This window comes from Balaenoptera musculus, chromosome 20 (genome assembly GCF_009873245.2).
Source record: "Balaenoptera musculus isolate JJ_BM4_2016_0621 chromosome 20, mBalMus1.pri.v3, whole genome shotgun sequence".
In the NCBI taxonomy this organism is placed as follows: Eukaryota; Metazoa; Chordata; class Mammalia; order Artiodactyla; family Balaenopteridae; genus Balaenoptera; species Balaenoptera musculus.
Genome location: NC_045804.1, coordinates 7,771,188 through 7,792,052, shown reverse-complemented (window position 1 = coordinate 7,792,052; position 20,865 = coordinate 7,771,188). Strand labels below are relative to the sequence as shown.

General features: G+C 49.7%; 1 protein-coding gene across 1 annotated transcript in view; it reads left to right on the top strand.

Annotated features, from left to right (window-relative positions):
- Window positions 1-12,862, top strand: part of SRP68 (signal recognition particle 68) — a 33,102-nt gene extending 20,240 nt beyond the window's left edge. Inside the window, exons 11-18 of the mRNA XM_036836588.1 lie at window positions 903-1,001; window positions 3,875-3,939; window positions 7,355-7,511; window positions 8,183-8,277; window positions 9,216-9,345; window positions 10,989-11,064; window positions 11,550-11,602; window positions 12,063-12,862. Coding sequence (XP_036692483.1) covers window positions 903-1,001; window positions 3,875-3,939; window positions 7,355-7,511; window positions 8,183-8,277; window positions 9,216-9,345; window positions 10,989-11,064; window positions 11,550-11,602; window positions 12,063-12,290 — 903 coding nt within the window. The 3' untranslated portion in view covers window positions 12,291-12,862. The remainder of the gene's footprint in view (window positions 1-902; window positions 1,002-3,874; window positions 3,940-7,354; window positions 7,512-8,182; window positions 8,278-9,215; window positions 9,346-10,988; window positions 11,065-11,549; window positions 11,603-12,062) is intronic.
- The last annotated feature ends 8,003 nt before the right edge of the window (window positions 12,863-20,865 follow it).

Here is a 20,865-nt window from a genome sequence, read left to right as displayed (position 1 = left end):
CAGCTGAGTGTCAAGAGATCAGATTGGATGCTAGTTTCTGTGGAAAGTCAAACATAATCATGGGAATGTTGATGTTCTAATGTCAGAGTGGGTCTGCAAGTAACACAAGTTCATCTCCTTTTTGCTTTTTGTTCATTCCCACCTGCTCAGTCAGATTCTTTAGAATGATTATGTGGTTTGGCAGGTATTCAGTTAATGAATCACTTTTTGCCTTATCCCAGCCGGCTGGCAGAGGGTTGACGCCCTATGCTTTGTCAACCTCATCTGCCCTAAAAATGTTCTCAGCGTAGCCGTATGGAATATCTGAGGGCAGAATTTCTGTGGTGAGGAGAAACTCATATGGCATTTAGGAGAAATATATTTTTGATTGGGTATTGATTAGTAATGTTACTCACCTGCTTGGACTTAGAAGAAATCCAGTATGCGTAAGTCCGTTGGGTTACATTTGTAAGGAAAAGAAACTTCTGCTGTGCTGAGCCTCAGTGTGAGGTAGCAGTGCCCCAAATCTAGTCCATAAGGCCCGTCTAGGGAAGCCAGGTGCAGGTCGGGAGCAGAGGTAGAAGAGTTGGAGGAGAATAGTAGAAAGTTCTATGATAGAGGAAACATTAAAGCATCTGTTGCCTGACAGTTTAGATCAGTTATACAGATACTTTTTCAGTATGTTCACTTTATATATATATATTTCTCATTTCCATACAAATAAAGACTAAAACCATAAGAAAAATCGTATATGATAGAGAATATTTAACAATTGAAATGATCTCCGATTCGGGCCATTTTTTGGTTGATGTGTGTATTTGTGTCTAATGGGAGGAATCAAAGCGATGTTATGCCCTCCTCCCATCAGAGTGCTATGTCTTACTCAAAAGAAAATCTTTTTACTGCCTTCTGCCTTTGTTTAGGCTGAAAGTGAAGAAACCAAGGAGCGTCTGTTTGAATCCATGCTCAGTGAGTGTCGGGACGCCATCCAGGCCGTTCGGGAAGAGCTCAAGCCAGATCAGGTAGGACTCTCAGCTGAGCCACGGGCTCCTGTTCTGGGCTGAGGTCCTCTTCAGTCTGTGTGTCGCATTCTCAGTGCATTGACTCTTAGCCACCGTTGTATTTAGGTGTGGTGATGGGCTAATGAACAGCAGAAGCCTCTTCTGGGCTCCATCAGGTTGAGAAATTCTTCTCTGTCTACCCTGTTTCTCCTAGTGGTTTCACGTATTACCTGTTAAGCTTTGATGTCAAATTCGTATCTCCAGGTGGATTTCTCCAGTGCCCCCTTTCTCTAATAATATCACTGTGATTCATTCAGGCAGCTAGGCTGAAAACCTCAGAACCATTTTTGTCTCTTTATTCCCTGTCACCAGAAACCCTGTTTATTCTCCCTTTGTAATTTCTCTCTCCTCTTGTCCATTCCACCCGTTTCTAATAAGCCCTTTATATTATGCCTGGACTACCACAGAAGTCTCCTGATTGCTTTTCCTCTCTTGGTTTCAGTTTGGTTTTCCAGACCTTTTTGCCAGAAGAACAGACTGAATCTGTCTCTAGATCCTATTTCACTGCCTATTTGTGAAAAGCCCAGTGATTCTCTGAGGTCTAGAGCAGTGGTCGCTAAACTTCTATGATCATGCACCCCATAAGTAAAATTGAGCATTTATCTCTGATACATTTATTTGTAAATTATATACCTTATTATTCAACTGATTTGTGATATAGAAAATGTATTAAAATAAAGTTTTTAGAGTTGAGATAGATATAAATAGAAGTTCTAGTTTTCTTCTTATACCCGTACCCTGAGGGTTGTGTGCACCCTACTTTAGATACCACAGTGTCTAGCAAATACAGTTCAAACTCCTTGAGCTGGTATATGAGCCTCCGCTGGGTGTTTCGAGCCTGTTTCCAGTGTTGTACTTGGCTACTTCCCTGAGTCTTCTGCCTCAGGCTCTTGTGCTCACTGTCTTATTATGCCTGTCCCACTGCAGTGCCTTCCTTACACTGTTGTGCTTTCCCCCCTCCTCACACCTGGCTTCTCCTTCCACTCCCTTTTCACCTCTCCAAACGCTGGCTGTCTTTCAAGGTGTGGCTCATAGCTCACTGTCTCTGAGAAGCCTGCTTACACCATCCTCGCCCACATCTCTCCATTTTCCGAACATCTGACACTTGCAGCTATAATTTTTGTTTGATAGTTAATCAAGCATTGCCTTTTTAAAATTTTATTTATTTATTTATTTATTTTTGGCTGTGTTGGGGCTTCGTTGCTGCGCGCGGGCTCTCTCTAGTTGCGGCGAGTGGGGGCTACTCTTCGTCCCGGTGCGCGGGCTTCTCATCACGGTGGCTTCTCTTGTCGCGGAGCACGGGCTCTAGGCATGTGGGCTTCAGTAGTTGTGGCACATGGGCTCAGAAGTTGTGGCTCGTGGGCTCTAGAGCACGGGCTCAGAAGTTGTGGTGCACGGGCTTAGTTGCTCCACAGCATGTGGGATCTTCCCAGACCAGGGCTCGAACCCGTGTCCCCTGCATTGGCAGGCGGATTCTTAACCACTGCGCCATCAGGGAAGTCCCAGTCAAGCACTGCCTTTTAACATTTTGTGTATTGTTTTATATTTACCTTTTCGTTATATTTTTCTTAAGATTATAAGCATATTAGAAGTAACTATATATTTCTTTAATCATCTGCCGTAGTACCTTCTGTATGAAATATTCAATAAATGTATGTTGGGCTGTAGTCGCGTGTTTCCTCCTCCTGTAAAGCTGCCTTTATGTATTATACTTCCCTTGATTCATTTAGCAGGTACATACAGAGCCCCAGCCTCTGTCATTCACTTTGAATTCACAGCAGCTGAATTCAGCAGACACCTCACAGAGTGTAATGAATATGGTGATAGCAAGGTGTTCCTGTTGCTGCTGTAACATTACCACAAACTTAGTGGCTAAAAACAACACAAGTATATTATCTTACAGTCTTGGAGGATGGAAGTCTAAAATGAGTTTGTAGGGCTGCATTCCTTTTGGAAGCTCTAGGAGAGAATCCATTTCCAGTATTCCAGAGAGTGCATTTTCCTGCACTTCTTGCCTGTGATCCCTTCCTCCATCTTCAAAGCCAGCGGCATAGCATCTTCTCTCCTGTCTGACCGCTGCTTCAGTCCCAGTATCTTCTCTATATTGTTGACCCTACTGCCTCCCTCTTATAAGGAGCCTATGTTTGTGTTGGCCCCCCCTGGATAATCCAGGCTAATTAAGAGATCCTTAACTTCATCACATCTGTAAGGTCTCTTGCCATGTAAGGTAACATCTTCACAGGTCCCTGTTAGGATGTGAACATCTTTAGAGGCCATTATTCAGCCAGCCACAAGGCAAGAGCTAACAGCACAAGGCATAGAACTTGGGTCTAAGACACAGGTCTTAAAATGGAACCGAGGACCATGGACTGTCTGCCTTAATGCTTTGGGTCTGAACACTGGACGCAGTGGACAGGAAGCCTTACTGGCCGTTACTCTGAATCCTCTTACTCAAGTCTGGTTTTTAGATGCCGGTGGCAACTGAGTGACCCTGTCATTCTAGAATATACGCAGTAGATCTCTGATATTTGAGGATCCTTAACTTGCTAGAGTCTGTGCCTTTATTCCAGGGCACTTTGGGGACCACACCATTAAATGAGGTGGTCAACCTAGAGGGGTGGGATAGGGAGGGTGGGAGGGAGGGAGATGCGAGAGGGAGGGGATATGGGGATATATGTGTATGTACAGCTGATTCACTTTGTGATACAGCAGAAACTTAACACACCGTTGTAAAACAGTTATACTCCAATAAAGATGTTAAGAAAAAAAAATCGAGGTGGTCAGAGCCAAGGATAGGATCAGCCATTGTATCTTTACCTTTTCACTTTCTGCAGAAACAGAGGGATTATACCCTTGAAGGGGAATCGGGGAAGGTATCTAATCTTCAGTACCTGCACAGGTAAGGGTTGTGATGTTTTTACTTTTTAACACTGTATGATGTATCTTTGGAACAAAAGAGTATATATAATGTTTATGTACATTATAATTTGTTGATACATACTAGAATCTGAATGCATCTATTCACATTTTATCATATGAGTTTTGAATTTGTATATTATTCTAATATACATATAATTTAAATTTTTTATACAGTGTAAGAACTAGAATACAGCCAGTAACTTTGAAGCTCCTTGTGGCCCCACCCTTGTTGGTTCCTCCCCCTCTTCTGGAGCTAACCACTGTCCTTCCCGTGGCAAGCTCCTAGAGTGACTCTCCTCTGTGTTCTGAATGTTTTACATTGTCCCTTTTATATTTGAGTTCAATTTCAACTCAAGTTTAATTCCATCTGGAGTTTATTTTTGAGTGAGGTAAGGATCTATTTCACCTTTTTCCATGAGGATAATGGATTATTCCAGTGCATGATTTATTGACTGTTCTGTCCTTTCCCCCGCTGATCTGCAGGAATACATTCCATTTTCTCCTTGCGTGCTCTATTTTTCTGGACTCTCTTCTGCTCTGCTGATTTATTTGTCTGTACTAACACCAGCACAGTGATTTACTATATAACTTTATCATAAGTCTTGGTATCTGGTCGAGCAAGTTTTCCCCACTAGGTTTCTCCTCAGGCACATCTTGACTGTTTTTCTCCCTTTGCTCTTTCATATGCATTTTTAAATCACCTTGTCAAGTTTAAATTTTTTTAAGAGGTAATCATTTTGTTTCACAGAAGAAAGGAGGAAGAGTGACATTTTTCGAACTTCCTGGGGAGAAATAAAATTCCACTTCTCCTCAGATTCTCTTTCCATGTGACCTTGAAATTTTAATTTCTTAGTCACTGCTTATAACTTTTTAGTGAACCTGGCGGTATTTTTAGTCATTCCCTTGCCCCCCCTCCCTCTTTTATAAAAACAAAACCATAAAAACTCCTCTCCCTGCCTTAATCTCCATTCTTAGGGGATTTGGTGTTATGTGAATGTCAGATTGACTGCTAGATGACTCGGGTGCACAGAATATCAGCAAGAACAGCCCTTAGCCGTCTTCTGCTTCAACAACCTAAGGAGAAAGATGAGGCTCCAGGAGGTTAGGGGACATGTTGGTAGTTAACAGCCACAGCAAGGCAGAGGCAGTTGATCAACTTCCTAACCTTGAAAGACCCAGAGAGCTTCAACAGGGCTCAGGAAACTTTCAAATTGTGAAGCCCCTTGCCCTTGGATCCGTTCTCCCACCTCCACATGTGGCTAGTATCAGGATCATAATCAGTTAGGATCGGAAGCCAGCTTTGGGGTAAATTGAAGTCGAGAATCAGGGAGCTCTTGTATTTTAATAAAGATGTATCTAGACTCCTGTATTACTCTGAATAATAGTTACTTTATTTTGAGAGTTTGATTTTTCTGCAGAGCTTTAGAAAAAACCATCTCATGACCTTTCCTCCCATTTCTCAGAAGCATCCACTTTTGGGAATTCCCTGATGGTCCAGTGGTTAAGACTCCGAGCTTCCACTGCAGGGGGCGCGGGTTCGATCCTTGGTCGGGGAACTAAGATCCCACAATCTGTGCAGTGTGGCAAAAAAAAAAAAAAAAAAAAAGGCAGCAGCAGCAGCCACTTTTAATTCTTTTTTTTTTAAAATATTATTTATTTGGTTGCGCTGGGTTCTAATTTCGGCAGGCGGGCTCCTTAGTTGTGGCATGCGAACTCTTAGTTGCAGCAAGCATGTGAGATCTAGTTCCCTGACCAGGGATTGAACCCAGCCCCCCTGCATGGGGAGCGTGGAGTCTTATCCACTGCGCCACCAGGGAAGTCCCTACTTTTAATTCTTTTAACAAATTCTTTGGGTATTTACCTCCATGTCTCTAAATGACATGCGTTATGTTGCTACTTACTGATTTTTGGCTTTCAGCATTTCTTACCACTTTCCCCTACAGCCCTCTCTCACAGATGCTACTCCCACTCTTCACCCTGACCCCTCTTGACCTCCCATCTGACTCCTGCACAGGCTTCCTCATTTCCAATGCCATTAAAAATGAATTAATTAATTATTTTGCCGCGCTGCACAGCATGTGGGATTCTAGTTCCCCGACCAGGGATCAAATCCGTGCCCCCTGCAGTGGAAGTGCAGAGTCCTAACCACTGGACCATCAGGGAAGTCCCGATTTTAATTTCTAAGAGCTCATTTGTGTTCTTTGAATATTATTTTAAAACAGTGTCTCATTCTAACTTCACAACCACAAAGTCTTCACTTATCTTTCTGAAATTATTAATAACAGTTGTCTAAAGTTTTCTTCTCCCTACAAAGTTTGGTTCTTCCAAGTTGCTTTTTTTTCCCCTCTCAGTCTTGGCCCCTTCTGTCTTGTTACAGGTTTCCCTTAAGTGTCTGGTGGTCCTTGTTCATCCACTCCTGTTAAAGACTGTGTCTTGTCTGTTGGGAGCTCTGCACACTTGCGTGGAGCTCCTCAGCTGTGGCTTCACTGTAGGCGCTCTGGCTCTGCCCTTTCACTGAGGACCCTGACTCCAGAATCTTGAAGGGTTTTTTTCCTTGGGCTGGTCAGATTCTCAGAATATATCAGGATCATATATATGTTCTTAATTCTGGAAGCCGAGTAGGAGAAGAATGCTAGGAGGTCAGCCCTCAGAACTTGACAGTCTCTTAACCCCCCTGGTTCATTATGGAGCCCCTGACCTCAGCTGTGCCTGTATCCCCTGTCCCCAGGCCTCTTGTATATCCTCCCTCTCCCAGGATGCCTCCAGCCTCTGCCACAGTAAGATGGGGATCTAAAGGCCCAACACTTCTTAAGCAGACTTAAATAGTTACCATGTTTTTAATTGCCAAATATTAAAGGACTTTCCAGATGGTCCAGTTAAAATAAGCAGGCATCACGCATAGTCTCCAGTATATACACATATTTAATATGCATAACCCTCCAAAGAGAGTGTCCGTCGGTATTTTCTGAGAAGAGGAGGTCATCAGCTGAGCAGGAGCAGCTGTTGTGCGTGTACGCCATCCTTACAGTGTGGGCCAGGCAGGTAACTAGTCCTTGTTCCAGGAGCTAGCTTGCCATCCATTAGTCATCTTAAGGACCAGCAGTGTCCTCTGAAATGAGTAGCTCTCTGGCTCTTTAATAAAGATACAGAGGATATAATTCAAGCTAAAATCAGATTTTGTCGTAAGGTTTCATACTGGTCCCCTGCAGTTAGCCACTGAACAGCAGCCAGAATTGAAGGCCCTTGGAGCTTGAGGCCCAGGCCTGACAGCCCTGCGATATGACACGCCCTCACCCCCATAATCCCCTAGGGCAGTCCCAGCTTGTGGTCCAGTGCTCTTCCCAGAACATCAGCTTCCCTCATCATAACCTGAGCTGACATGTGGTCCGTTCCAGCTACCTGACTTACATCAAGCTGTCAACAGCAATCAAGCGGAACGAGAACATGGCTAAAGGCCTGCAGAAGGCAGTGCTGCAGCAGGCGCCGGAGGACGACAGCAAGCGCTCCCCCCGGCCCCAGGACCTGATCCGGCTCTATGACATCATTCTTCAGGTGACCCTGGAGGGCCGGGAATGCAAGAGCCTGTCCTGTGTTTGTGTTGGGCACAAATGACTGAGCTTTGCATAGCGAAAGGGCTGTGACAGCCAGGAGCTGTTAGTGTCTCGATAAAAGACAGAGGTCTTGTTTTCGTGCCAGTTCAGCCATCCGTGCGTGAGCTCGATATTCAGACGTGTTGCTGTGTAGACACTGTAAACCACAGGGATTCACTGAGCACTTCCCCTGTGCAGGGTGGTCTCCCGCATGCTGTGGAGCGTCCTGGGACCTGAGGCCACTCTGCCTCGGCCCACTGGGAGCTCACCAGTGAGTAAGCTTGTGAGACCCCTGCACATCTGCACCTACTCGTGTAGATGCCACAGGAGTGGGCTGTCTGAAATGAGAGTTGAGAGCCGGAGAAACCCCCTCTAGCTGAGAGGGTCCGAGAAGTCTCTGCAGGAGGTGGAGCGTGACTGAGAGAGAAAGGACGCGTGGGCTCTCCGTGTCGGAGAGGAGGGCGGAGGTGACACCAGCGGTGGCTGCTGCCGAGTCGCGCGGCACAGGCTTCTTCCCGTCATTTGAAGCCTACACTCTCTCGTTTTGCCCATGTCGGTTCTCACAAGTCTTCTGTCAGACTGTCAGCGCGAGGCCTCCTCTTCATGAGTTTTCTTGTTGCATCTATTGTGCAGAATCTGGTGGAATTGCTCCAGCTTCCTGGCTTAGAGGAGGACAGAGCCTTCCAGAAAGAGATAGGCCTTAAAACTCTGGTCTACAAGGCTTACAGGTAAGTTCCTGTGGGACAGACAGGGCTCTCCTCTACCATCCAATGGTTCTAGAAGCCTTGGGAGCATGTCCCTGGAAGGTTGGGTATATGATCAGAGAGCAGTTAGCCCAGCGTGTTCAAGGGAAGTTTCAGGTTGTGGCTGGGAGTTTCCAGTGCAGTTTTGCTCTTTGGAAAGGTTGGGGGAGCTGGAAAGCACATACGTTACCTGTCTTCTCCCTTCCCTTTCCTCCCTCCTCCCAGTGGAAAAGGGGTAAGTGTTGGAAAAAGCGTTAATTAGCAGAACCAGAGCGGCTGATTCAGGGAAACTGAACTGAACTGGGGGAAAGCTCAGTGTCTCAGTTTCTTCCATGCACCGTGCTATTTGTAACTTGGGAGTGGACTGTGTAGCAACACGGGGTCTAGACGGAATGGCTCAGTAGAGCCCTGAGTGCTTTTGCCCTTCCTTTTCTGGCCCGCACGCCCCTGCGCTCTCTGGCTCCTGTCAAAGGCCAGCAGCGCTCAGGCTCTGTTGATCCCAGCAGGGTAATTTCTGTTAGGAAGAGGTTTGTTTCTTGAAAGACATGAGCAGAGGTGAACGGTTGCGACCTAGATGTGTGGGCAGTTGTGGGTGGGATTTATATCTGGGCAGCATCCCTCCTTCCTGCCTGTCTCCAGCTTCCTCCCTGTGCCTTTTGGGAATTACCTCTTTTTTGCAGAGTAAGCAGTAAGTAAAAGACAGTGGGTCAGCTTTGGACCTACACTTGTTGGGTCCGATTTCGGGGACAAGTCCGCAGGTTAGGCTGGCAAACTGGAACAGTGAGAATGGTGGGATCTCCCGTCCCAGGCAGTGAGCCTGAGGTTCAGAAACTTTACAATTTATTTAGCCTAAACAGCAGGGAAAGCCTTGATCTTGGGTGATTTTTGCTTAAGAACGCTGTGGCTCTTTCCTTCCCCATCAGGTGTTTCTTCATCGCTCAGTCCTATGTGCTGGTGAAGAAGTGGAGCGAAGCCCTTGTCCTGTACGACAGGGTCCTGAAATACGCAGATGAGGTGAATTCTGATGCCGGAGCCTTCAAGAACAGCCTAAAGGTGAGCTGTTGGTCTCTCCTGTTTTCCAAGCCCTGAGCACTTTTGCTGTGAGGCTGCGACGCCTTCCCAGACTGGTCCTGCCTGGTCAGCCATGGCATGTGGTACATCCCTGAGCGCCTAGGAGCTGCGGGGTGCAACTCATGGCAGCATTCCAGGCCCGAAGAGGACTCGGGTACTAAGAGAGACAGCCTTCCTCTGGTTAAAACAACCCTGAAGTACTATTCTCAGACTCGGCTACATGTTGGGATTGCCTGGGAAGATTTTTAAAAGGTGGATGTCCGGGTTCCACCCTCAGAGATATTGGTTCTAATTGGTGTGGGATCTGGTATGAGCATTGGGGTCTTTTAAGCTCCTCAGTTATTCTCATGTGTAGCCAAGTTGAAAACCACTGGTGAAGCCTTTCCACACGGTGTGCGCCTGGACCAGCAGCAGCATTCGGGAGTTTGCTAGAAATGAAGGTTCTCAGGCCCCGCCCCAGGCCTGCCGAGTCAGAAGTGCATTTTGGCAAGACCCCCAGGTGACTTGGGTATACATCAGAGCTTACATGCTGATCTGGTTTGATTTAGTGATTGTTGAATGGCAGCTAGCTTTTTAAGCTTGTGGACTGCTGTGAGGTTATAGATTCTTAAAGCACTGGTCCAAGGAATCCATGTATATTTATTAAGTAGAGACTGTTTAGAAAAGCGGGCTAGGGTTACTGTTCCTGACGTTGTCACAGCCAGTGTGAGAGGGGCTGCTGTTGGGGCACTCGTGTCTGCTTGGAACAGCCCTGGGCTCGGGGGTGGGGGAGAACTCTGGTTTCTGCCTTCGGAGAGCTTGTGGTTTTGCTGCAGCCACGGGACTTGCTGAATACAGAAGAAGATAGAGGGCGAGGGCAGAGAAATAGGAAGGAGTACGTGGGAGGCGGCTGTGGGCAGAGGGTGGGCTGGCGAGTGTGGCAGTGTCATCTGGTAGGGTGCCGTTGGAACGTGGAGACAAACCAGTGTGGACGGCTTATCTCCGGAGAGAAGTAAGAGGCGTTTAACAAAAGCCCGTCTGACCTAATGTGACGGCTGGTTTCAGGGGAAAGCGTTAGGGAACAGAGGCGTAGGGGATTCAGCAGTATCCAGACCTAGTCAGTCAGGTCTTTCCCAATGTGCCGAGTAAGAGGCTGAGGCAAGAGAATGGCATTGCCCTTGTAGAAGGGGTCAGTGGGTAGGGGCTTAGGCCCTGGAGCCAGCCGTCCTAGTTCTGAAGCCCTGCCCTGCTGCCACTGGGAATGTTCTTTGGCCCCTCTGTGCTTTAGTCTTCTCATCTGTAAAACGCAAGTACAAACTATCTCAGGATTATCGCGAAGATTAAATGAACAATTATGTGAGCTACTTAGAGCAATGCCTGGCACGTAATGCATTTAGTATATGATGAATTTATTAATATTACCATTGTTGTCATTATTATTTCCAGGCAGTGTTACTTAAGCCATGGCATAGATTCCCCCTTTGAAACAGGTTAGTTTTTGTGTGTTGTTTCTTTTAATAGGGAGACCATTTAAAAAAGTCTAAAATCCATGAAGATACCAGTGGGGTCACTTAGCTCAGGTTAGTGTGGTGCGCTTCTCTGGCCTGACCCCAGCTCACGAGTCCCCGTTTTCCGCACTGTTACAGGACCTGCCTGACGTGCAAGAGCTCATCACGCAAGTGAGGTCGGAAAAGTGCTCTCTGCAGGCGGCCGCAATCCTGGGTGAGCCGCCTGCCTGTTCTCTGCGGCCTGTCTTCTCAGACTCGCCTTCACTGCTGCTCCTCTTCTCTCCCACCCCCTATGCCACTGTTTTAAGATTGAAAGGGGCTGTTTTGGTTAATCTGTAAGTAGTTTTTTCCTGCCATTCCTTCTGCTGCATTGAGGCATCAGGTTATGTGGAAGAATTTAGAGGCATCAGGTTATGTGGAAGAATTTAGAGAAACGCTGTTGTGCTGTCCGTTCTGCCTATCAGTGTCTTGCATTCAACGGTGCTTGCTTCGCTGGGCCGACCACATTGGTTCTGGGGTTAGTTGTCTGTTATCTGCACTGCTTCTCTCTGAGTTTGGACTCAGGAGGGACAGGGCTAACTCCCCACAGATTGGCTACTTTTGCTCTTAGGATTTAGAACCCAGACGTGTGATAGGTGTCATTCGTGACTGTAGTGTGTTATAAGTCCCTGTTCTTACTGAATCCTGTGAAACTTTCAGATACAAATGATTCCCACCAAACAGAGACCTCTTTCCAAGTCAAGGACAATAAGGTGAGTCTGGGCTGTGGCTTTTGAGGAATAAAAAGGATTCATAACTTACTAGGAATGTGTACTCATTTGTAGAACAGAGGACCCTAAATTTCTAAGTAAACACCCTACTTCCCTCCCTTCTTTTACTCAGGACCTGAAAGCTGCCTATGTGAGAATTGTTAGGTGTCATCCAGATGGTCCCAAATAGAGTTAAGAACCTGCTGTGTGCCCTGGCTAGGAGCTCTGACTTGGACATCAGACAGGCTTATACCTCAGTCCCAGCCCACCTCTCTCAACCTCTCTAGATTTCAGTGACTCTCGATTATAAAATGAGGACATGAAAGCCCCTCATAGGGGTTTATGGGGATGGAGTGAGATAGCACATATGAGCTCTGAACTGGGTGCTCGGCCCGTAGTGAATGTTCTTCCACCAGTGGGCTGTGATTAACATCTGGGTTCCTGCTTTTGGTTTGACTTCCAGCCCCTGGTCGAACGGTTTGAGACATTCTGCCTGGACCCTTCCCTCGTCACCAAGCAAGCCAACCTCGTGCACTTCCCGCCGGGATTCCAGCCCATCCCATGCAAGCCTTTGTTCTTTGACCTGGCCCTCAACCATGTGGCTTTCCCCCCCCTTGAGGACAAGTTGGAGCAGAAGACCAAGAGTGGCCTCACTGGATATATCAAGGGCATCTTTGGATTCAGGAGCTAACCAGGCTCCTCCTTGGGGGCAGGGGGAGATTCTGACTCTTAATCTGTATTGTGAGAAAACCCCAGCAGCTTCCATGATATTAAATCCAGGTCTGCATTGGCCCAGGGCAGAAGTATAACATCCTCAACCCTGCCTTCCTATGTCTTGTGTGTTTGTACACTTCCATTCTTAACCAGGGTGCTAGAAGGGCACCCTGTTGTCTTCTGATAAATATGTGCAGGGTCCTGTGTCCGTCCCTCCTGGAGGAGGGGCCCCTGCCATCTGGTCTCATGTGAGCCTTTGGTCAGTACTGTGCTCGTGGGGGTCCACGCCAGCACAGATTGGGGCTGGGAATGTCTTGTCGTGTTTCTTCAGTACCATGGATTTGAAATGAACTCATTCCTGCTGTGAGCATCCAGAATCCCTTGAAGAGTTTGTCCTTGACTAGGAAACATTGGCAGCCTTATTCCCCTTCACCTCCAAGTGAAAGTTAAGAAGTTTCAGAACAAGCAAAGAGCTCTATTTTTAGAAGAAATATGTTACACTCAGAAATGATGAAAACAAATCTTATATTAAAAGGCAAAGATGCTGGATACTGTGCCCATTCTTTGCACATCCTCATTCACGTCTGGTCCCAGCTGTCTCCTCGGGAACCTTGTTGCAAGATCCTGTCGTGTCATGTGGGTCCTGACTTCCTGGCAACGTGGGTATGTCTGATGCCTGATAAGAGTGATAGAGGCAAAAAAAAAAAAAAAAAAAAAAAAAGAGTGATAGAGGCACTGTTTCTGAAGAGTTCCCAACCTGTAATTTTTAGATGCCGTTATATTTTCATCACTTCCCTTCCTTACCCTTTATTTTTTCTTCGTCACTCGTTTTTATTTCTATTATAGTATCAATAATAGGAGTCACAAAAGTAATGTCAGAAAGCAAGGAATAAAAGTGACTTAAACATGAGATGCATGAAACCCTCTGTGGGCTCAGAGGTGCCTCTGTTTTCCCAGTGAGCTGCAGAGGGAACCGCCGGAAGTTAGGAGAGGGTGGTGGGAAGACAGATCAGATGTGTCTCTTAGACTTGGGCGTTGGCAGGGGCTTTCGAGATGCTCAGAGATAAGAACTCTTCTCCCCCCAGGATTTGCTTTGGGTCAAAGGGTCTCAGAAAGCTGATCTCTTTTTATTTTAATTGAAAGTTTCATCATTTCATCATCTGTGCCATGCAATTTAGGGGTATCTTTCTTTCCTCTCTCCCTACCTCCTTCTGAAGATACAGCACAGATTATCTTAGGTTGAGGTCCTGGATTTTGGTCCTGAAGGCCCAGTCAGTGTTCCTAATGGGCTGGGGGAGCGCTGGGGGCCTTCGTTCTCTTCCTCACCCTCGTCCCGCTCTCCAGTGCGCTTGGCAGCACCAGGGCTGTGGTCCAAGGTTCTTCATCTCCCTCACCTCATTCTCACGCTGACCTGGGCTGCAGCCACAGCTGGGGCGTCCTCCAGCGTCAGGACGCCAGTTTGAGGCCCCACCGTGCAGGCGGTCCTCCAGCCTGCTTGTGCCAGTGTCTGTGGCGCTGTAGGGGTGCGGCCGGGGCTGGAGAAGCTCCGTCTGTCCTCATCTGGGAAGATGTCCCTTTGTCTTGCTCACAGTAAGTCCTTCCAGCCCTTCCTGCTCTCTTTAGAGTGCTGGCATACGGGGGCGGGGGGAGCCAGAATGCCGAGTCGATCATTTTGACTGAAGATTTTCTAAGCTTTCTCCTTCTCATGAAAAAGAAACACACCAGAAGTTCCCCTCCACCTGGTGGCCCTGCTGGCTGCTCTGAGTAGCAGTGACTGTTGTCAGCCAGTGAGGCTGTGACAAGACGTATTTAGTATCAAAACGCGTATTTACCTAAGAAAAAAGACCTGGCAGGGCCGAGGTCTCACTTAGCTCACACATCTCTTCACCTGGAATCCCCAGACGTTAAACAGGCTGTGTTATGGGGGACAGGACGCCAGAAGCAGGACCCCCATCCTGTCCTCAGGCCTGGGAAGCGGCTATCGCAGCTCATGGGAACGGGTTCAGAGTCAGGCCCAGGGAGCAGCACTCTTCGCTGGACGGGCTTGCAGGATGAAACTGCAGAGGCCGCCCGGTCCTTCCTTCCCAGGGAGCGTAGGGCAGGGAGGTCTGCTGGTGTGAGGAAGGGTTGTGAACAGTCGCTTTGCTTTGGGTGGGTCCTGCTGTTTTGGCTCTCGTCCCTCCCACAGGATGGGCTGTGGCACGGTCAGCAGTATTTGACCCTGGAAGAGTCTTCTGTCTCCCCAGATCCAGAGAGGAGGAGGGGAAGCTCAGTAGAGTCTACGTTTTTTTAGAACATGCCTGAGGGCTGCTGTGTTAATGGTTATCTTCTTACCTGTTGGGTGGTGATGGTCTTGATCTGCAGAAATGTTAGAGTTCAAAGCTCCACGAGGTGAAAGCTCTGCATACAGACTTAGAGAATGAATGCTGAGCCTTGGATGGGAAAGACACAATTTGGCCAAGTTCGTTATCCTTAACTCTGCTGGTTCTGTCGGAAAAAGCAATGTAAGGCAGTTGGAGCTGGACAGGCTTTCCACTGCTCAGTCTCCTGGGTTTTTCCTTTCCATATGCATTGTTTCGCTGTACTCTTCAGTTTTCCTCTTTTTTTTTTCAGTCTTTATTGAATTCGTTACAATATTGCTTCTGTTTTATGTTTTGATTTTTTGGCCCCGAGGCATGTGGGATCTTAGCTCCTGGACCAGGGATCGAACCCGCACCCCCTGCATTGGAAGGCAAAGTCTTAACCACTGGACCGCCAGGGAAGTCCCCAGTTTTCCATTTGACTAGATGAGAATTCTTGGATTCCCTGTTTGAAATGAAACAGTGCCGGGCTTCGTTCCATCCCTTTCCTCTGTTGGCAACCTGAGCCTTTCACCGTGGCCATGAGGTGACAGCCTGTGGTGGCAGTGCACCCGTCCACCCACAGTGGCCCTGGCCCTTCGCCAGTCTTTCCTCCCGCAGCTGAGGCGATGGCCTCCCCCTCCCCCCAGCCAGGAGAGGACGCGCGGCTCCAGGAGCTCCGAGGTGGGGGCTGCGCTCGCTCTGCCTGTTCAGTGTCGTCGCCGTGGCAATGCCGATTCTTCGCAAGCTCGGCGTCAGTGTACACAAAAGCTAATCGACTGCGGATCTCTAGACATGTTGCCGTCTACAGCTTTGAGAAGCTTGGAACCTTCAGAGGTCTAGGAAAATGTCCAAAGATAGCAAAAATAGGTGTTGGTTCTAATTTTTTTTGTTTTGGAAGACACTGTGTTGCTACAGAGGAGATGGAAACCAGATTTAGCTATACAGTTTATCGACGTTCCAAAGCAAAGGGATACATTGGAAACTGCCTGCATCCTGACAGCGCCAACTGGAAGAGTCCGGCCTGCGGTTCTGTGAGATGCTGGAGACACTGTGCACAGGCGGGAGGGCACGGATGGCCAACACGGCCCCTCGCTGCCCGGGGTCTGCCCTCCGTGTGAGCACCAAGCGTTCGTGAGCCATGTTGTTAGCTGGTACAAGTTAAAATATAACCTCAGCTCATGAATACTGTACTGATGCAACACTTGTGGGAACCTTTTATCCAACCTTTTCGAGCTGCTCAGGTTTGGTTTTGTTGCTTTTGTTTTGGGGGCAGGACCCTGGCGGCTCTGTCAGAGTCTGTGTCGCGCCGGGGCCGAGACCTGCAGAGCTCCGAGGCAGGGGGCACTGCTCTCCTCCCTCGGCCGCACCCACTGTGGTGATTTTAATTGTGTTGGAAAGCGGAGCCTTGCCACTCTGTGGTCCCTCTTTTCAGCAGATGGTTTTGTTCACCTCCATTAGCTGCAACTGTGTGTCCTCACGCTCAGTGTGCGGTTGAATGACCCCTTGGAAAAGAACCACGTTCTTTCTGTTAGGCTGAACTTTTCCCAGGGACCTTCTGGCAGGGGGCAGTGCAGTTACAACAGGCAGGTAACTGGTCCCTGAAAGCTGGTGACGTTCGTGAGCTCTCACTCATCTTGGAATGGAAGGAGGGTAGGGGTCACCCCCTGGAAGATGGGGTCATCTGGTTCTCTGCCATGCAGAGGGCTTGCTTAGTACCTAGTAGGCCCTTGACAAATGAATTTCCTTCCCTTCGCTCCCCCACAGGTGGAGCTGGCATTAGAACACCGTGCTTCTCCCTCCACTGCTGCCTATAGGCCACCTTCACACCCGCGCCCTGTCCTGGCCCTGACCTGGGGCCTTGCGGAGGGAGCCCCTGCCTAGCTAGAAATGAACTCGTAGAACAGTCTCTTGTCCTCCTAGCTGTAGCCGTGCAGCCGGAGCCCAGGGTCCAGGCTGCTGTGCACCAAGCTGGTGGGGCCAGCGCAGCCGAGAGGCGGGGAGAGCCTTCCACTTACAGCCGGCCTCCTCCCTGCTCCTGGCAGGCCCCACTGTCTTCTTCCTCTTCCCTCCCCAGAGCCGAGTCCTGCTAGGTCTAGGCAACATCATTAGGACAACAGGCTGAGTGTAATGAGCTGCCCTTGTGTGCTTTCCAATTTCCTGGCAACAAAGACTGATTAGGAAGGCCTACCCCTCAGCTTATTCGTTCTTTCATTTTTTTGTTTGTTTTATAAATCTTTCTTCCGCAGACCATTGAACGGGGCTTGGTGCAGCTGAACCCCTGCTACTTTAGTACAGCCAATATAACTCTCTCCCCAGCTGCTGTGCTGGGCTGTTGACCTTGTGAGGGACAGGACTCGGCCGCCTCCATTAAACCTGAACTTCTCCACAATAGGGCTGCAGGTCCCCAGACCTGGCTATTAAAGGCTAGCCGTTGTCTTCAAGGTGACAGGCCCAGAGCCCTTGGGCAACTTGGGGAGACCTGGAGGCTCCACAGTGCCTGAGTGAGAGTGGGCGGGCTGCACACTTCTGGAATGCAGGCATGGCTTGTGCCAGCAGGCTGCTGCTATGGCCCAGAGGTGTGGGCTGTACCAGCACTGGTCCCCACAGGTGAACTGGGGCCAGCCACTGTCGCCCAAGGGTAGGGAAAGGGAGCCGCTCCTAGGGAGGGACAGATAGCCAAGACATCCTTGGCCTTGCCCTCCCAGCCAACTCGGGACCTGGGGACTCCTGAGGTCCCCTCTGTGTTCTCTCTCTTGCCACCTAGTGTGGGGAACCCTATTCTCACGACACAGGCAGGACTGGGTGGGTGGTTTGCTTGCGTTGCTTCCTTTAGACTCTCCCTATACAAGGCCCAGAAGGAATAGCTAGCACCATCTTCTGCCCGCTCTGTGCTAGTTGGGCAAGCCACGGTCACCTGCTTCTCTCCAGGCCGACCTTCAGTATTTCTTTTTATCAGGCTTGCTGGGCAGACTTGGCAGCCAAGAGAGCCTCCTCCAAACTGCCCAGTGGATTCCTGGGGCCGCAGCCCCTTCCTCCCCCAGCACCTGTGGACAGAAGGAGGCCCATCCCCTAAGTCCCCACCCCCGCCCAGCCCTTGTCCTCTCTGCCCAGCCGGTGAAGGCACCTTGGCTCCTCAGCCGGCCAAGGAAGTGTAAGGCAAGGGAGGTTACCAGCCAGCTCGGCTCCAAGGGTCTGGTAGCAGAGCTTTTGCACAGACAAGAGGGCAGTTTCCTGAGATGGCAAAGCTTGTCCTGATCAGGGAGCATATGGAAGCCTGACAGCTTACAGCTCCCAGGGCAGAGCAGGCAGTTGCCGCCGTCTGCTTCAGCAGGGAGGAGAATGCCCCTCCCTGCAGGACCCCATGAGCTGGAGGAGAGAGTGGGTAACTTAAGCCCTGGCACACTATCCAAGCTGCCACCCTGTTGCCTAGCTGCATGCATGCATGGCAGCCTCAGAGCCGGGCGCTACACTGCTTTCAGCTCTGATCAGCCCTTCTGCTCCGGGCTCGGGCCCCATGCGCTGTGAGTGACCCACATCACGTGCCTGGAAGCGCCAGCCTCGGGCATGTGAATGAGCTGCCACTCAAAGTCACAGCGCTGGAAGGAGGTTGGGGATCCATTGACCTCAAACCTCTCAATCCACAGGGCGGGTAGCAAGTCCAGGCGAGGGGAAGACCTCATGGACAGGACAAGAAGCCAGGTCCTGGGACTCCTTTCTGGTTCAAAAGGCGGAGGCCTGGGAAGGCTGAAACGGCTCACCCAGTCTGGCTCCTGGGTCAGAGCTGTCTGATAGAATTACAATGTGAGCCAAAAATGCAAGCCTTATCTGTAATTTTAAATTTTCTAGTAGCCACATTAAATAACAATAGCAACACCCGTTCCACCGTGTGAGGAAAGCACGAGAACCCATGGCCCTGAAGAGGACCCTCACCCAGCCGTGCTGGTGCTCAGACCGCAGGCTTCCCGCCTCCAGGGCTGTAAGCAATAAACTGCTGCTGTGTATAAGCCACAAAAACGTAAAAAGCAATAGGTGAAATTCGTTTCTTAAAATACGTTTCATTTAACACAATACATCCAAAAGATCATTTTGACATGTAGTCAGTATAAAACATTATTGAGGTATTTTACATCCTTCTTTCATGCTAAGTCTCTGAAGTCCGGTGGGAATTTTATACTTAGAGCACATCTCAATTCAAACCGGCCACGTTTCAAGTGCTCAAGAGTGACAGGGGGCTGGGACAGTGCAGGTGGCCACGGAGGCTGGTGATTCCATCCTGGCCTTCTAAATGAACGACTCTTTTTTTTTTTTTTTTCCCTCAGATATTTAAAACCCTGCATCTTTCTTTGTCCCTATCCTTTCTCCTGTGCCTTAGTCCTGGGGGGCCAGGGTTACTGCTCTCTGAATAGGAGCATCCTGCAATGACAGACACCTCAGAGACCTGGCTGTTCCTGCCTATGGCACGTCCGCCCTGTCTGGGAGCTGGCGTCTGATTTGATTTGGCACTAGACGGTCACGCCAGGAATTCAGCCCTTGTTTTTCTTGCAGTGAATCAGTTCGTCTCGGGGGTGGGTGAGGGCCCCCTATGGTACTCACTTATTTCCAGGGGGGCTTCTGCAGACAGGAGGCAAAGCTCAAACGTTCCAGATCTCGGTCTCACTGCCTGCCCTCCACCTGGGGGCCACAGCTCAGTGGGGCCTCCCCTGGCTACTCCCATTCCTGGGGCTGGAGTCTGGACATTTTCCCTCCTGGGACCCCTGCCTCCGATGACCACCCCTTCCCAAGAAAGGCCTGGAGTTCTCGGGGAGACAGGACAGTGGACTGAGGGCTGCTGTCTCCTGTCTTGGCTCTCCTGGGATATTGCTATCACTTGCCCAATCTCAAAGATAAGGACATGAGCTGACTTTCGGGTTTGATATGAGAGGCCAGCCGTCAGGGCTGGCTGCTGAATCCGGTAGTCATTTCAACAAATGGGCCCCTTTCTGAGAACAGTAAATGGCAGGCATGCAGCTAGTGGTTAGAAGAAAATTGTCACCCAGGAGTAACAGGGAGAGAGGGGCTGGGGCAGAGGGTGAGTGGCCTCTGGGCCAGGCTTCCTTATCTGGCTCCATGTCACTATCACACTCATCTGGGAGAAGAACAGCTGGAAACCACTGCTTCCCTGTTGCTACTTGTTGGGTCAAGGCCTCCTGCTGCCCTCCCCACCGCCACTACCACTGTTAGCCCCTCCCCCTCCAGGATAGATGGTGACTCCTGTGTCCCTTCTCCAGGGCCAAATTCAATGGGTTGTTCATGAGATGCAGCCAAAAGGGACTCGGGCCTTTTCTGCCCCAGGGGGCATGTGGCCAGTCTCAGACCTCTGTCCCGGATCTCCCTAGTGGGCTGGGACCCTTATCTCTTCTCCGGATGTTTTCTGTCCTCAGCTGGGCCTGCCAGGATGTCCCAGTGCTCCAAACCCAGCCTGTCTGCATCCCTCCCCCTGTGTTCCCCCTCAAACCCTCCTTCCACCGAAACTGTAATGGTTCCAGGGAATGACTCTAGATCTATAGAAGGGACTTGAGCTGCGGCAGTGAAATGAGTGCCTGGAAATGGAGGAACCCACACCTTTCTTGAAGATCCTGGGGGCCACCAGAGGAGAAGGCAGCTACCAAGATGACCTCCCTGGCCCTCAGCGTGAGGAAAAGACCAGTAAACTGGCACTGCTGTTAGACACTCCATCTGACTCCAGAAAAGCCACCAGGGGCCACTTCTGGGGAGAGAGGAGAGGCAGGTAGGAAACCCAAGTAACAGTGGGTTCCCAGGAGGCTCCTCCAGACCCTGGGCTCAGCAGCACCCAAAGGCTAGTGCTGGGGGCCCTTGGGGGAGGGACCCCTCTGGCGCTGTTCTGAAACTTCTGAGGATGCCAGCAATGCGCATCTGACTGCATCCGGCCCCGGAGCCACGGACAGATGGGACAACCAGCCCACCAGGAAAAGCGGGCTGCAGGACTGTGGGGTGGTGCTCTGGGGAGCGGGCTGGGTGGTGTCCACTTTTAAAATGTACCTCGTGCCAGTTGCCAGGGGTGAATGCCCCCTGGCTGCCCCACCATGTCGGTGGAGGACATGGAACAGAGACCTGGACACCCGGGTGGCGAGCAGAGAGCCCGGGGCCTCCCACCCACCCTGAGCTGGCAGGGAGCAGCCCCCCGGCGGGCTGAGAGCCGTGGGCGGGGGC